This window comes from Anolis sagrei, chromosome 6, assembly GCF_037176765.1.
Source record: "Anolis sagrei isolate rAnoSag1 chromosome 6, rAnoSag1.mat, whole genome shotgun sequence".
In the NCBI taxonomy this organism is placed as follows: domain Eukaryota; kingdom Metazoa; phylum Chordata; class Lepidosauria; order Squamata; family Dactyloidae; genus Anolis; species Anolis sagrei.
Window position 1 is genome coordinate 73,408,044 of NC_090026.1, and position 15,177 is coordinate 73,423,220.

At 39.3% G+C, this 15,177-nt stretch overlaps 1 protein-coding gene across 2 annotated transcripts in view; it reads left to right on the plus strand.

The window, feature by feature from the left end:
• TRANK1 (tetratricopeptide repeat and ankyrin repeat containing 1) overlaps nucleotides 1-15,177 on the plus strand; it is a 75,900-nt gene that overhangs the window by 45,585 nt on the left and 15,138 nt on the right. Inside the window, exons 13-20 of one of the 2 annotated variants that reach the window (XM_067470197.1) lie at nucleotides 68-2,983; nucleotides 4,676-4,875; nucleotides 5,901-6,038; nucleotides 6,655-6,798; nucleotides 7,777-7,933; nucleotides 10,232-10,320; nucleotides 13,570-13,673; nucleotides 14,624-14,641. In XM_067470197.1, coding sequence (XP_067326298.1) covers nucleotides 68-2,983; nucleotides 4,676-4,875; nucleotides 5,901-6,038; nucleotides 6,655-6,798; nucleotides 7,777-7,933; nucleotides 10,232-10,320; nucleotides 13,570-13,673; nucleotides 14,624-14,641 — 3,766 coding nt within the window. The remainder of the gene's footprint in view (nucleotides 1-67; nucleotides 2,984-4,675; nucleotides 4,876-5,900; nucleotides 6,039-6,654; nucleotides 6,799-7,776; nucleotides 7,934-10,231; nucleotides 10,321-13,569; nucleotides 13,674-14,623; nucleotides 14,642-15,177) is intronic. The other variant, XM_060781673.2, reaches the window with a different exon arrangement.

Genomic DNA, 15,177 nt, shown 5'->3' on the forward strand with positions numbered 1-15,177 from the left:
CAGTGGTTCCAGCCATTCTAACCTTTGACAACACTTACCTGGATATATTTTGTGTGTTTTCCTCCAGATCCTGTTGGTTTTCGTTTTCTGAGTTACCTTCTGGAATTATACAGCTCAGATCCCTCTGCTTTTCCACAACTCAACCCCAACTGTCAAGACAAGAATGGAAACACAGTGATGCACATTCTTTTTCAGAGGCACCTGACAAAGCAGGTTAAGAATATGTTGGTTTTACTGTCAAAGTTTGAGATCAATCTCAATATAAGAAACAAAGCAGGAAAAGATGTGTGCCACAGAAAAAAGAAGAATGACCCAATGCTTAGAGCTTGGAATGAAGCCCTGAGTGAGAATAAGAAAAAACCCCGGCATGATGTAGGGGGGCAGCAGCCCAAAGACCCAAAATTTACTTCAGCCTCTGACAACTCACAGACTAAAAGTTTAGCCGATTCTTCATCTCTGTGTTCATCCAAAGTGTCAGCTAAAAGCCAGATGTTAAACGAGGAATCAGACATAGGGAGTGTTTCCCATGATAAGCAAGTAACAGAAAGTGCTGCAGTAAAAAACTCAACATGTGTGGCTGTTAATACACCTCTGACTCTGAAGGAATGTCTTGTGCAAGAAATTATGCAATTAATTCAGAAACTAAAATTGCAGGAAATCTCTGCAAAATTTAATTCATCTGCACCTGAAGTGCAAAAGTCGTCATCTCTCACGGTGAAAAGCAAAGAGGGTGACCATCAGCAGATCCATGGCCATGAGGGGTTTTCTCGTGATATTAGGAATGATGTTTGTCTAAACAAAGACACTTCAAATGAGAGAGCTGCTAATGAACTTGAAGAAGACAAAGGAGAAGAGGACTCCTCTTCTGAAGATGATGAACAGATCCAGGATGCAGAAACATGCATCCAAGACATTGATAAAATGACATGGGAAATTGAATGTACACCTGAAATGTTAAAGAAATTGGGAAGTAAACATATGCCTCATGATAAGAGAAATAAGGCCATACGTGTAATCCAGCAGCTGGGAAATGGCGACTGGACCAAGGGTAATAAAAAACTGCTGAAACAGGTGAAAGGGGGCATTCGTCTTTATGAAGCAAAGCTGGGCAAAGGGGCAAGAATGCTTTGGGAACGTGCAATAGACTTTTCTCCTCGTTGCAGTGAGACTGCAGAAAAGATCATAGAGAGTAAAGATTTGGCTCATCCAACTGGGAGAGTTTACACAGAAATCATTCGAATATGGGACATTGTTCTAGATCATGACAAACTTCGTAGAGCCATTGAATATGCTGTTGAACATATCTGTGCTGCATACAACCGTGGACATGCTTGCATATTGAGGAAAACCCTCAAAGTTATGAACACAACTTCGCTGTCTTTAAACAAAAAAGACCAAAAGCGCATTCCTCGTATTTATGTTGAAGACATCAAAGCAGACAAACCAAAAGATCATGAATACTTTCCCCCAGCAAGTACAGCAGAAACGGAATATAGTATAATGAAATTTCACAGTTTCAGTACTAACATGGCACATAACATCCTCAATGATATGACTTCTGCTGTTGAATACCCCTTCAGAGTGGGAGAATTGGAATATGCTATCATTGACTTGAAGCCCAACCCTTTGGAGCCCATAATCTTAATTGGGCGAAGTGGAACAGGAAAGACCACCTGTTGCTTATATAGGCTTTGGAAAAAATTTCACTCTTACTGGGAGCAAGCAGAGTTGGCACAGGATCCCCTGTTGGTTAGGCAAATGCGGCAGAGACAAAAATGTAATTCTCATCTGGAAAACAAGGGCTGCAAGGAGGAAGTCCTTAATGACAAACAAGATGCCTGTTATTCCAGTGATTCAGCTGAATTGGAAGTATCTGCAAGTATGGACAGTGAACAAGATGAAAATGACCAGAGTTCTTCAGGTTTAGGAGACTCAGAAATCAATTCACTATGTGATTGTGATGAGGATGAGGAGCATGTTGCAGACAAACTGGAGCATTTGCATCAGATTTTTGTTACTAAAAATCATGTTTTGTGTCGAGAAGTTCAGAAGAATTTTATTGAGCTTAGCAAGTCTTCGAAGGCAACCAGCCATTATAGGCCACTTGAACCAAATGTTTACAGACTTCAGGATGTTAAAGATGAAAATTTTCCTCTCTTCCTCACATCCAGACAGTTTTTACTCTTACTCGATGCCTCGATGTCTGACCCATTTTTCCTTAGAAATGAAGATGGAAGTCTTAAGCATAGCATTGATGGATGGTCAACAACAGAAGATGGAATTGCCTCAAATTGGCAAGAGGATGATGACGATGTTGATATTGAAGTAGATTATGATGAAGATGAGGACCCTGCTGAAGTTCATACAAGACCATGTGATCCTAGAATCTTTGTGACCTTCAGTGTATTTGCTCATGAGATCTGGCCCAAAATGGCAAAAGGCAAGCATCCCTACAATCCAGCATTGGTTTGGAAAGAAATAAAATCTTTTTTGAAGGGGTCTTTTGAGGCATTGAGCAGCCCACGAGGCATACTTACTGAAGAAGAGTACAAAAAACTTGGTCGAAAGAGATGCCCAGACTTTAAAGAAGACCGTGGTGAAATTTACAAACTGTTCTGTCTTTACCAGCGAATAAGATCACAAGGGAATTATTTTGATGAGGAAGATGTCTTGTACAAATTGTCTCAAAGGCTCTCTGCATTTAGAGTTCTGCCATGGTGCATCCATGAACTTTACGGAGATGAAATTCAGGATTTTACTCAAGGAGAGCTAGCATTGCTAATGAAATGCATTGATGATCCTAACGCAATGTTCCTGACAGGCGACACCGCACAGAGCATCATGAAAGGAGTCGCATTTCGTTTCAGCGACTTGACATCGCTTTTCCATTATGCCAGTGTAACCTCTAATGACAAGAAGCAATGTATTGTTAGAAAACCAAAAAGGATATACCAACTTCACCAGAACTACAGATCTCATTCAGGTATCAAAACCTTATAGGTTAGGAAGGGGGTTGTATTGGGGATATAAATATATAATGGTAATTGCGCTTTTTAAAACCCAAAAGCAGTGCTCTGTCTCCCTGTCACTCTACACTTTATCAGTGTGGATCGGGGGTAGGTGATGTTACTACTTCTATAGCCTTGGAACTGCTCCTTGATACAGTCTTGAGATATGTACTGAATATTGGAAGCTGAGAACCAATTTCACCAGATTACAGTATATACTTGAGTATAAGCCGACTTGAATATAAGCTGAGGCACCTAATTTTACCACAAAAAACTGGGAAAACTTACTGCCTCTAGTATAAGCCTAGGGTGGGAAATGTAGTAGTTACTGGTAAATTTCACAATAAAAATAGGTTGCTGTGCCGAGAGGAGAAAAGAAGCTGCATGTCTCAAATGAATGTAATATTATGGGTTGGGTTGCTGTACTGAGAGAAAAGGCCTCATGCCTACCTCTCCTCTCTTGGCACAGAGACCAGCTGGTTCACTGTGTTGAGAGAGAAGAAGATGAAGACATGTAGCTTCTCTTGGCACAGCAACTCAGGAGAGGCCCGGCCCTGCCCGACGGGAAGGTGTGTGGCCAGTGAACCATGCACTTTCCTCCCCTCCGAGAGGAGAGGCCGCACACCTTACTCTCCTCCTCTCTCGACACAGTCCCAGCAGGGTTGCTGTGCCGAAAGGGAAGGAGGCACGCAGTTGGTAGAAGACCTGCAAAGGGCTTCTTTCATCCCCAAGCTTTCCCGCCAGGGCCCTCACTCAAGTGAAAACCGAGGGGACCTTTTTCAGCATAAAATGTGTGGAAAAACCAGACTTATATTCAAGTATATATGGTAGTCCAATGAACCCATGCTGATCTGGAAGATCCAGGTCAGTACTGTTCCTTCCATTAAACTTTTTAAGTACCGGCAATCAATAGCCTTCTCTTTCTAGCATTAATACATTTGTGTGTGGGACCATGATACACCCACAGTCATTATTTCTTAGGCAAATAAACTTGACCAATCAAGTCTCCTCATTGTATTGTTGAAGGTTTTCATGGCCGGGGTGTTGTGTTGTCTCTGGGCTGTAGAGTGTCCTAGTTGACAGAACCAATTGTGAGGGCTCATGGGCAATATAGTCTAATAATAATAGGGGAATCACACCCATTCCCCCTCCTTTTTTTTTTAGAGATTTGGTAGAATTCATTTGTTAAAAGTATTATACCTGTGATAATGCATTATTATACCTGTGATAATGTACAGTATGGCTCCTGTATCTGCAAGGGATGCAATTCAGACTTTGCATGAATATGCAAAACTATGAACAATAGCAAAACCCTTTTATAATGAAGAATTCAAGTATATTAGAGGACCTAAGACCTGTGTTAGAGGACCTAGGAAATGTCTAGAGAGGACCTATGTTGTTAGATGTGGATAAATGAAATGGCAGGAACTGCGGATAAGGGGTCGTACTGTAATCAGATATTTGACAAGAAATCCTCCTGCCTCCACGTTCTGCATTTTAATGAAGCTGTTTGTAGGCACCAAACCGCTTTCTGCCCTAGCTGCAGTTTTCAAACTGCTATTTACCGACTTGACTATATTAATATTTTTCTGTTGACTTCATTTTCTGTTTCCATGTGTTTGAGACATTGGTTGTGCCAAGTTTCATCTATTTCTCTTTATTTGCAGGGATCCTCCTCTTAGCCTCAGGAGTTGTTGATTTACTTCAGTACTATTTCCCAGAATCTTTTGATAGTCTCCCTAGAGATTCAGGCCTTTTTGATGGCCCTAAACCCACCGTATTGGAATCTTGCAGTGTTAGTGATCTAGCAATCCTACTGAGAGGCAATAAAAGGAAAACACAACCAATTGAATTTGGAGCACATCAGGTAACCATTCTTTGCCATGTGATGATTTATAGATGGTTTCTGCTAAGCAAATATGCCTTAAAAATTTACTGTTTTATGTGTATCTCTGTGATATGATAATTATTTTCTAAATGAACTGAAATTTTGAGTACTCGAATTCAACTTCAGATACTTCCCCCTCCCTAAAAAAACAAACCCAGTTTTTAAGGGTCAATTTTGGATTAAAATTTCTAGACTTATACATGAGTATATACAGTATTTATCTTGTGTTCACATGTTGTTCTGTAGAACTATAGAGTTGAAAGAAACCACAGGGGCCATCCAATCCAGCCCCCGTCCATGGGGGGGGGGGGTATATGTATGTTTTCCTCTTCTCATTGCTTTTGGATAATTTAGACCAGTGGTTCCCAAACTTTTTTTGACCAGGGACCTCTCTCTAACATTAGTACCAAAAGGGTTACAAATCAGTTTTTGGTCAACTTTAGATTTGGATTGATTATTTGGGGTGCTGATTCATAAAATTCTATTGGATAGACCACAGCAGCTCTAGTTTCTGATACAGAAGATAGGCAATTCAGTAGCCACCATCTGCTTACCCACAGAAACTCATATTTAATAATCCTCAGCACTATAAGAGGGTTTCACGAGACCAGTTGCTCTTATTGCAACACTGGTGATCCATGGACCACAGGTTGGGAACCAAGAATTTAGAAATTCCTGCTAACTCAATTAACCAAGCACATAATAAGGACCCTTCAACTCTTAAGTTTGGGTGAAGTCAATAAAAACCATTCCTGGACAACTACTGTAATCTGAAACCCCAAAAGCATTTAACCTTTCATCGGTAGTTGTCATAATCATTGATCATCATTCATTCAGTTGGATCCAAGTTTAGGACACTCACCCACTTAAAATACCCCAGTGTTGATTTTAATTACTTTCTCTTCTGGTGGGATTGTTCATTGCTTGCTTAAAGGAAGTTTGCCTCTGTTTCTTGACTGATATTCACTGAAGTTACAAATCTCGTTTTCTCTAATTTGTTGTAGGTGATACTAGTAGCAAATGAAACCGCAAAAGAAAAGATTCCTGAGGAGCTCAGTTTGGGTCTTGTGCTAACAATTTATGAAGCAAAGGGGTTGGAATTTGATGATGTACTCCTTTACAACTTTTTCACAGATTCAGAGGTATGTAAAATGCTTAGAAAGTTCTTGGGAAATAGTTGGTTGTTCCTCACCCAGCAGAAATGAAAAGCTCAAGCGATTAAGCAGGTTTCCTTTAGTCTTGTGACATCATTGTGTTTGATTTTTATCATCCATACTTGCTTGTATTGAAAAAGTGTTGCAGTTTTAGCACATCTGTATTTTTAGGTCACGTCTTTGCTTGAATTGGGGCCCCGGTGTGGTGGGGAGACTTTTATCTTGGAAAACCTGCTGGTGGTGGTGTTATGCGCCTTCAAGTTGACTTTGATAAATGAATGAGATCATCTCATTAACATCCATGCTCAGGCCTTACAGAAATGGGGCTGTGGTTTTCCATCGGCTTATAATGTTGTTTTCCCCTTTTCCTACTGCCTTAAAGCTTACCAAGCATTGTCATCTTGGGTTGCTGTGAGTTTTCCAGGCTGTATGGCCATGTAAGCCCAAAAAACTTACAGCAATCCAGTGATTCTGACCATGAAAGCCTTCGACAACACATTGTCATCTTTTCCAGTCAGTCATGCCATCTCGTGATATGCTTTGTAAAACTGTGTTGAGTAGTCCTGCCAATATGTAACCTTCTGTATTTTTTTCACATTCTTAGGCTCACAAAGAATGGAAAATAATTTCTTCTTTCAAACCTTCCTTTTCCTTATCCAAAGAAACCAGGGTGGTCATTGAAACCCCCATTGAGAAAGATGATGACACTCCAAGAAAACATCTCCTGTTCAATCCAGATATGTACAAGGTGAATTTTAGAAGTTGTCATCCTGCCATAGTGTTTCTTTTATGTCCAGATCAATCTATGGGTTAGAGGCAGAGTCTGTTCTTGCAACAGCTAGTTGCTGTTTTAGACATTATCTAAAAAACTGAAAGAATTTTGATTTGTAGTTCAAGAGTCTTCTGTAGGATAGAAGTGTGAACAGGAGAACAAAGTCCTTGAAGAAGCTGGTGAGTGCAGAAACATGTGCAAATGTAGATCTTGGTATTCAGAAATATTTTGCTTTTCTCCAGCTCATTAAAAGTTGATGTTTGACCTTCAAAATTAAAAATTGTGTTGTAGATGTGTAGACCAAACAAAGAGAATTGATACAGTGGAATCATTGGGATGGTGTGTGGAGGGAATCTGGATCTGGTGACATTATCTGAGAAGGTTGAGATTAGTAGAATTATAGAATCAGAGAGTTGGAAGAGACCTCTTGGGCCATCCAGTCCAACCCCTGCCAAGAAGCAGGAAAATCGCATTGAAAGCACCTCCGACAGATCACCATCCAGCCTCTGTTTAAAAGCCTCCAAAGGAGGAGCCTCCACCACACTCCAGGGCAGAGAGTTCCACTACTGAACAGCTCTCATAGTTAGGAAGTTCTTCCTCATGTTCAGGTGGAATCTCCTTTCCTGTAGTTTGAAGCCATTGTTCCGCATCCTAGTCTCCAGGGCAGAAGAAAACAAGCTTGCTTCCTCCTCCATATGACTTCCCCTCACATATGTATACATAGCCATCGTATGTCCTCTCAGCCTTCTCTTCTGCAGGCTAAACATGCCTAAACCGTTCCTCATAGGGCTTGTTCTCCAGACCCTTGGGGTGTATTGAGAAATCTTGGCAGAAGTCAGAGAGGATGAGGAAGGGAAATTAAACAATTCTCTATGAGTTCACATGTATTTAATTGTATTATTGGGTCTTTGTCGTAGTTTCCTTTATATATCATACATCTTGAATTGTTCCTAGATGCTTAATGGTGAGCTTAAGCTGTTATATACTGCTATCACAAGAGCCAGGGTCAATCTGTGGATCTTTGATGAAAACAGAGATCGGCGTGCACCTGCATTTCAGTATTTCATCAAGCAAGAATTTGTTCAAGTTGTCAAAACGGAAGAAAATGAAGGTAAAGCCTATATATCATCCTTTTATAAAATGTTGTTCATTATTCAGATCCTGAGTGACTCCTTGAGTTTTGCATGAAACATAGAAGGGCTGAAGAAAGAAGCAAACTTGGACAATTTATAGTTAAAATTACAGGATTTTCACTGCCTACAGTTAAGGAAATACCTGTTGACCTGAGTAAAGTCCAGCTACTTTAAGGATCGGCATGTAATATTTTTCTGATTCCTTTTTATTTTTGTAACTAATCTGTGACTAAATGCATTATTGAGGAAATTAAATCTTTTATTTCATTATTGAGTTAAGGTAGTTCAGACATGGAGACTAATAGATTTACAACCCTGAACTGCTGTTGGCTTTGCTAAAAAGCTATTTTTGAAGTAGGATTTGGAATTAGGAAAGCAAGCATATGTTCCCCTCCCAAAATCACTTGCTTTAAATCTGCTCAGACAACCAACAATATTTGCATTCACTTTTTCTGGTCTCTAGCTTACAATTTGTCATCAAGCAGAATACTTTGGGAAGATTTACAATCGAAATTAGTGAATGCAAAAAAATAAATAAATACTGAATATGAAATGCAGCTCCTTGAATTCACCACCTACAGAGAATAGAAGCTATGATTAGTTAGCACAAGAGCAGAGATTTGCTTATGCAAGGGAAAAAAAAATAGGAAATATTTAGTTCCATATTAGTTGTTTCTATGTATCTTTATAGGCCACTTTGGAAGCTAAAATAGTAGATATTAGTACTACTAAAACTTTGCAATATGTAAAGCATTGAGGCTTGGCATTTGGCCAGAATGAAACTGGTATCTATCAGAATTCATTTTAGAGAAAGCATTTGGAGTTTAATATATACTGAAAAGAACTGATCACATTTTTGCATTTTTATTTTAACATTCCTGTTGAATACATTCAGAGGAGATATATCCCCCAAAAGGAATGTGTACATATCTCGGTTATCCGAACGGAAAAAAAATGTTCTAAAGGAAATACCTGAGATGACCTTAAACTTGATATTTGAGAGTGAGGCTAATGTTGTCCTTGTTAGTAGATTGTTGGACAACTAACAGATTTGGAATAATTAAATAGAGTCTCAGTTAGGTTTGAGATGTGATTACAATTTTTTTTAATCAAAAACATTTAATGCATATATTCAGTATAATGTTAAGCAGTAGGCTTGTGCATTTTGGCTGAACCTCAGTCTGTTTCTGCTGGCTGGAATCTGGCAAACTCCTGTATCCATTTTTGTGTGCCTCCTGAAAATGGGCAGGTCGCTGGATAGCTTTTTTTGGTCATCACCCAAAATATACAGCTGGATCTGGCATATTGGTGGTAATGGGGGGCTTATGAGGCTCCCTTTTTCGTACCTGGGACCCTTTCAGCAACTGGGTTAAGGAAGCACCCTATCTGGCCTATTACTGGGGGGGGGGGGGACTTCTCAGGCTCCCCTTCCCATCATTTTAGGCATTGTTTGTCATAATATCCTTCATTAAGACCTGGATTAAAAGCATCAGAGTTAAGATATCCAAGGCATTTTAAGGATGCTTCCCACTTTCCAGGGAAGAAAGAGCATTCGACCTGGAGCTATCCCCCTGGGCTTCCTTTAAAAAGCCCTCTCTTTTCTCTTGATTCGCATTGAAGGTCCTGCCTTTTTCTCCTCACACCTTCCTGCTTTGGGTTTAATGCTTCCTTAAAGCTGTTTCTACTTTCTCCTCTAGAGCAGAGGTAACTAGATAATAGTAGTTTTCTGAGAATGGGGCTTTTCTTTTTGTTTGCTGGGATTACTATTATTGTTGTTGTTAATAAAAAATATCTTTTAGAAAGATTTTGTGAAGGAGAAGAAGGGGAGAAAAAAAAGAAGCTAAAAGGGTGACTCTCCAAGCCCCGAAAAGCATGCACACACCCCACCTATCCTGCATGTTCCTAATTCCCAGTCAGTCCCACTAAAGAAAAAGAATCAAGAAAATAAAGGAAAATCAAAAAGATTCAATAGAGAGGCCAAGCCAGAAGCAAAAAAATACACTGAAGCCAGGACGCAGCTGTGATGCTGAATAGGGGAGGAGAAGCCATGATCGGCTGCCACGTAGTCTCATTATGAACAGGAAACCATGATGGCTGGACCCTTGTCTTTATGACCTCTGGGCCAAGCTGAAGAAGCCAGATTGGTCAAAGGAAAATGGCTAAAATGAATCCGTACACAAGCCTATCAAACAGTTGTTTTTTGTGATCTGTTTATCAAAGAAACAGTTTGTAAAGAATGTGTATAACAAATTAAAGTTCATCCTCTTTTTTCCTAGCCTTTGATGACACTATGTTTGTTAAAGCATCAACTCCGGAAGAATGGGTGGCACAAGGAGAATATTATGCTAAACACCAGTGTTGGAAGGTAAATTCTAATACAGAATTGTTTGGACCTGAACAATTTGATTGTTTGTTTTGCCTGTACACATTGGGGAGAAACAAGTTTTCTTTACTATAACCAAAGTTTGTATCTGATGCAAGGTGCTACTTCGAATCATGAAAAGTTTATATTCATAAAAAGTAATTATAAATTGATTTTTCCAAGTAAATGTAGATGGAGTGTAGCCAGACGTGAGCCTCTTGCTTAGCAATACGTGCTATGCTCTGATGATGTTCACTGCATATAAAATAGTTTTTTTCCCCTCTTTCCTCTGTCATACTAAACTTTGCAGCTGTGGCTATACATTGCATATATTTCATTGATAATGAACAACCATTAGATCAGTGTCTCTGGGACAGATTTCATAAGCACATTGGAAAAGCATAAGCATTGCTCATTGCATTGTTTACTGCAGGTACATTGATACCACTTGACCAGTCCGCCTTCACCATCCCGTCATTGTCAGTCCTGATACCAAAAACTTGCAGCTACAAAGAAGACAAGGAGGGCTGAGGACATTAAAAAGACTTGAAAGGGGAGCTTCTTTGTCCCTAGCTTTGTAAATTGAAAGATGTCTTATATGGAGCTGGGTTGGGTCCAGAGATGCCTTTCTGCATTTGAACTTATGGGAAAATATACCTTTTTATTCCAGGGGAGGGGGAACCAGAATTTGTTATTACTTTATTCAGTTTTCGAGACACTATTTTAAGTGGCCCCTGGTAGCAGAGTGAGTTAAACCTCTGAGCTGCTGAAATTCTGACCTAAAGGTTGACGGTTCAAATCCGGGGAGCGGCATGAGCTCCCACTGTTAGGCTCAGCTTCTGTCAGCTTAGTAATTCGAAAACATGCAAGTGTGAGTAGACCAATAGATACCACTTCTGCGGGAAGGTAATGGTGCTCCATGCAGTCATTCCGGCCACATGACCTTGGAGGTGTCTACGGACAACGCCAGCTCTTCAGCTTAGAAATGGAGATGAGCACCACTCCCCAGAGTCAGACACAACTAGACTTAATGTCAGGGGAAACCTTCACCTTTATTTTACTATACACTATTTTGCTTGTTTCACCTAATACAATGGAAAGTTTGAGTTATCACTTGTTCAAGATTTTTTGGAATGGCACTAGTTATTATTTTCCTTCTATTTACTGTTGCTTTGGATCCAGCTCTCATGGTCCCATCTGCATTGTTTGCTAACTCAAGTTTAGAGCTTGAGTCAAAAAGGAGCACACCTTTTGGCTGGAGGAGAATTTGAAAATAAAAGTTGTTTAGGCTCTAAATGCCTCGCGTTCTGAGCAGTTCAGTCTCTCTTCTCCTTGTTCTGCTTGAGCTGCAGAGCAGAAAGACATGTCTCACGAGCATCCATAACTTACTGAGGTTGAAGGGGAACCTACCTTTTCTGGGAAATCTAAATCCCACCTGTTGGGCAAAATCACGGCCCTTTGCCATGGTGCTGGGTTGCAAGTCAATCTTGCGGAAGACAACAGGCAGTTTGCAAAAGTTTTTAAAATTTCCAAGATGGTCCTGTGGATAGAGAGAATTCCCATTCCTATTAACATTAGAATTTAATATTATGTTGGGCTATAATAAATAATGTATTTTGGGGAGGAAATGTAGGATTAATATAGAATTCATTTTCATAGCCAGTTACTGAAATTGCTTTAAAAGGATGTTGGGTAGATTCAGGGAGGACAAGTGTGAAAAGCCTGAAAAGCGAGTTTGTTGGACTACAAATCCCAGGACCCTCCAGATATTGTGGCCAATGTTTTACTAACTATTTCCTAAATGGAACAGTAAGGGAGAGGAATTGCCCCTTTTCCAGACCTGGGAGCAGGAGGGACTTTCTCATTTGATGGATTCTTTTACAATCCCAGAAAAGAGATTTGCTGATATAAGTGCTACCTGAGTTGAGGAATTGCAAATCTTTCAGCCCATCTCTCAAGTTAAAAAATAAATAAAACTAGAAACTCAAACCTATGAACCCCTTGGATATAGTAAACATACAAAGGGTTGAGAATGTAACTTGAAACTTAAATAAGGAGATTTGTTAGAGAAACACATATTTACCCACTTGATGCCAAATGTTTCTAAGGAAACCAAGACTGAGAAACTTATTAACAATAGTAAGACTGCTTATAGCAAGGAATTGGAAAAGAGAAATAAATATACAAATAGAGGAGTGGTACAAGGAAGTATGGAAATTGGCAATAAATGATAAGGTGGCATGTAAATTAAAAGTTAAAAGAGGGATATGGAAACAAAGTGATTTTGATGATGTATGGAGAAAATTTATTGAAAAAGGATTAAAAACAAAGATCAAAAGTTACCTCCACAAGAGAAATTGAAATTTTGGACTGATGATATATAAAAGCTGTGATTCGGGGGGAGGGGAGCACAGTAGTGAGGACTGGAAAATATGTATAAGCATAAAAATAACAGTAGATGCCAAAAGTTAATGTACGGTAGATTGTATTATATTATGTGCCTGCTGTAAAACAAATGATGTATAACAAATGTGTTGAGTTATGATAAAATAAATAAAAAATGAGGAGTACCAAAAAAAAGAAGTAAGGAAACCCGGACTGAGAAATTATATTTGGCAATTGCACCAGGAGGATGCCCCCTGCCTCAACGTCCCTGCCCGGTAAGTCAGGCAGGGCATTTTCCCAGTACTTTACAAACCTTTCTGGGTCATTAGGGATCCTAGGTTCTGTCTTTTTGGTGAACTGCTAACTACTCCCATGTTCTAAGGAGCATACTCAGCTGCATCAAAATATAGGGATTTTTCACACATTTATGCTCTGTTTGTAGGCATCCTACATAATTCTTGATGACTTTGTGAAACAAAGTGTTAGACTAGCTAGATGGACCTTTTGTGTTGAGAAAGACAACTTGGTTCACTCCAGATACATTGAATTTCAACTGCTGTAGATCTTGACCATTGATTATGTTGACTGGGACTTATGGGCGTTGCAAACCTGGAGGATATTGGCTTATCTACTATGGTTCTGCATGATCCAAGGAGGCTTCTTGTACAAATGGATCAAGTATTTCCTGCAGAAACTTGCAAGTCAAGCTGTTGTTGAAAACACAAAAACAGGAAGCAATGGTAACAAAATCCAGCAACCCTACTTGTTCAGTGGCCCACCATTCTAATCACAATGTCATACTTCTGCTGCGTTGATTATATACTTCAGGTCCAGCATCTTATGTAGGTATGATTATTGTTCTTTCAGGTGGCTGCTAAATGCTATCAAAAGGGAGGAGCAATTGAAAAGGAGAAACTGGCCTTGGCAAATGATGCTGTGCTTAATGTTCAATCAAAGAAAATCAGCCCCAAGTAAGTGGTTTCTAGATGTTTAAAAAGGGACATTTCTAGAAAGTTTGAGAAATATATGTTTAATCAGGCCGTGGTAGTAAACTAATTATGTGTGAGTATATGCAGATTTAGTCAGACGTACCTATATCTGTGTTTTCTCCAATTTATTGATAGGACAGATAATAATAATAATAATAATAATAATAATCATCATCATCATCATCATCACGGGTCGAGGTGGGTTATGACATTGCTAAAACACATAATCATTTAAAAACACTCCATAGAATACATATATTAAAACATATTTCCATGAAATGCATATTAAAATACACAAAACAAAAGTTAGACATAGAGTGGAAGTTTAAAATTTGCCATTAAAACTGTTCAGTTAGGCCTGCCAGAAGAGATAGGTTTTCACTTGTGTCTTAAATTCTGACAGCTGATAGCCGGAGCTCTACTGGCAGGTCATTCCACAGTCATGGGACGGCCGACGAAAACGTCATCTGGGTGGTGGTTGCCAGTCAGGTTCTGGCAGGCTGGAGCAGACCCCCCCACCCCCAGAGCACTTGAGTGTTTGGGACGGATTGTACAGAAGTCAATCCTGTAGGTAACCTGGACCCAAACTATGTAGGGCTTTAAGGTCAATACTAACATCACAGAGATCAGTACTGAGGGGAGACTGAGTTACCAGCCAAAATCCATGAGCTGGAAACTTCAGACAGAGTGTGTGAACAGCACTGCTGTGTTTGAATCCCCTTTGGGGTCTCGGACTCTTATTATACTTTCTGTGCTTCTGAAATGTATATGTGATTTTTTAAATATGTTACCCTAAAAATACTAACACTTTATACTTTGTGTTTAGGGGGGAGGGTTCGTTAGTTTTTATATTGATTATTTTATTCATTGTTTCTATTTGTTATTTGTTGTTTTTGGAATTGAATGTTTGCTATTTTGTTCTTTTGCTGGAGCCCCCTCAGGGAAATACGGTAGGTTATAAATAAAATACTTTATTATTATTATTATTATTATTATTATTATTATTATTATTTTCCCGGAAACTAATTGGTAGCCAGTGGAGTGACTTTAGAATCAGTGTAATATGCTCAGCCCTAGATGTTCCTGTAACCAACCTGGCTGCCATATTTTGAACCAGCTGGAGTTTCTGATCTTGGTACAAGGATATCTCAATGTAAAGCGCATTGCAGAAGTTCAACCCTGAAGTTACAAACGCATGCACTACCATTTTAGAGTCCTCTAAATATAGGAAGGGGTGCACCTGGCGGATCAACCGAAGCTGATACTAAGCACTCCTGACTGTTGCAGATATTCAGAAAATTATAATATACGTTAAAATAAAGTTTTACTGGAAGGGACACATCATGTATAGAATTTTTAAAGGATAAAATTTGTTTCTCTTCAAAATAAGCAGGGCAAAAAGGAGCAAAGCAATTCAGTCATTTTCTAGCAGTTCAGTGGCTTATGAAGAGTAGCCATTAGTATATATTCTTTTCTTTTTAAAAGA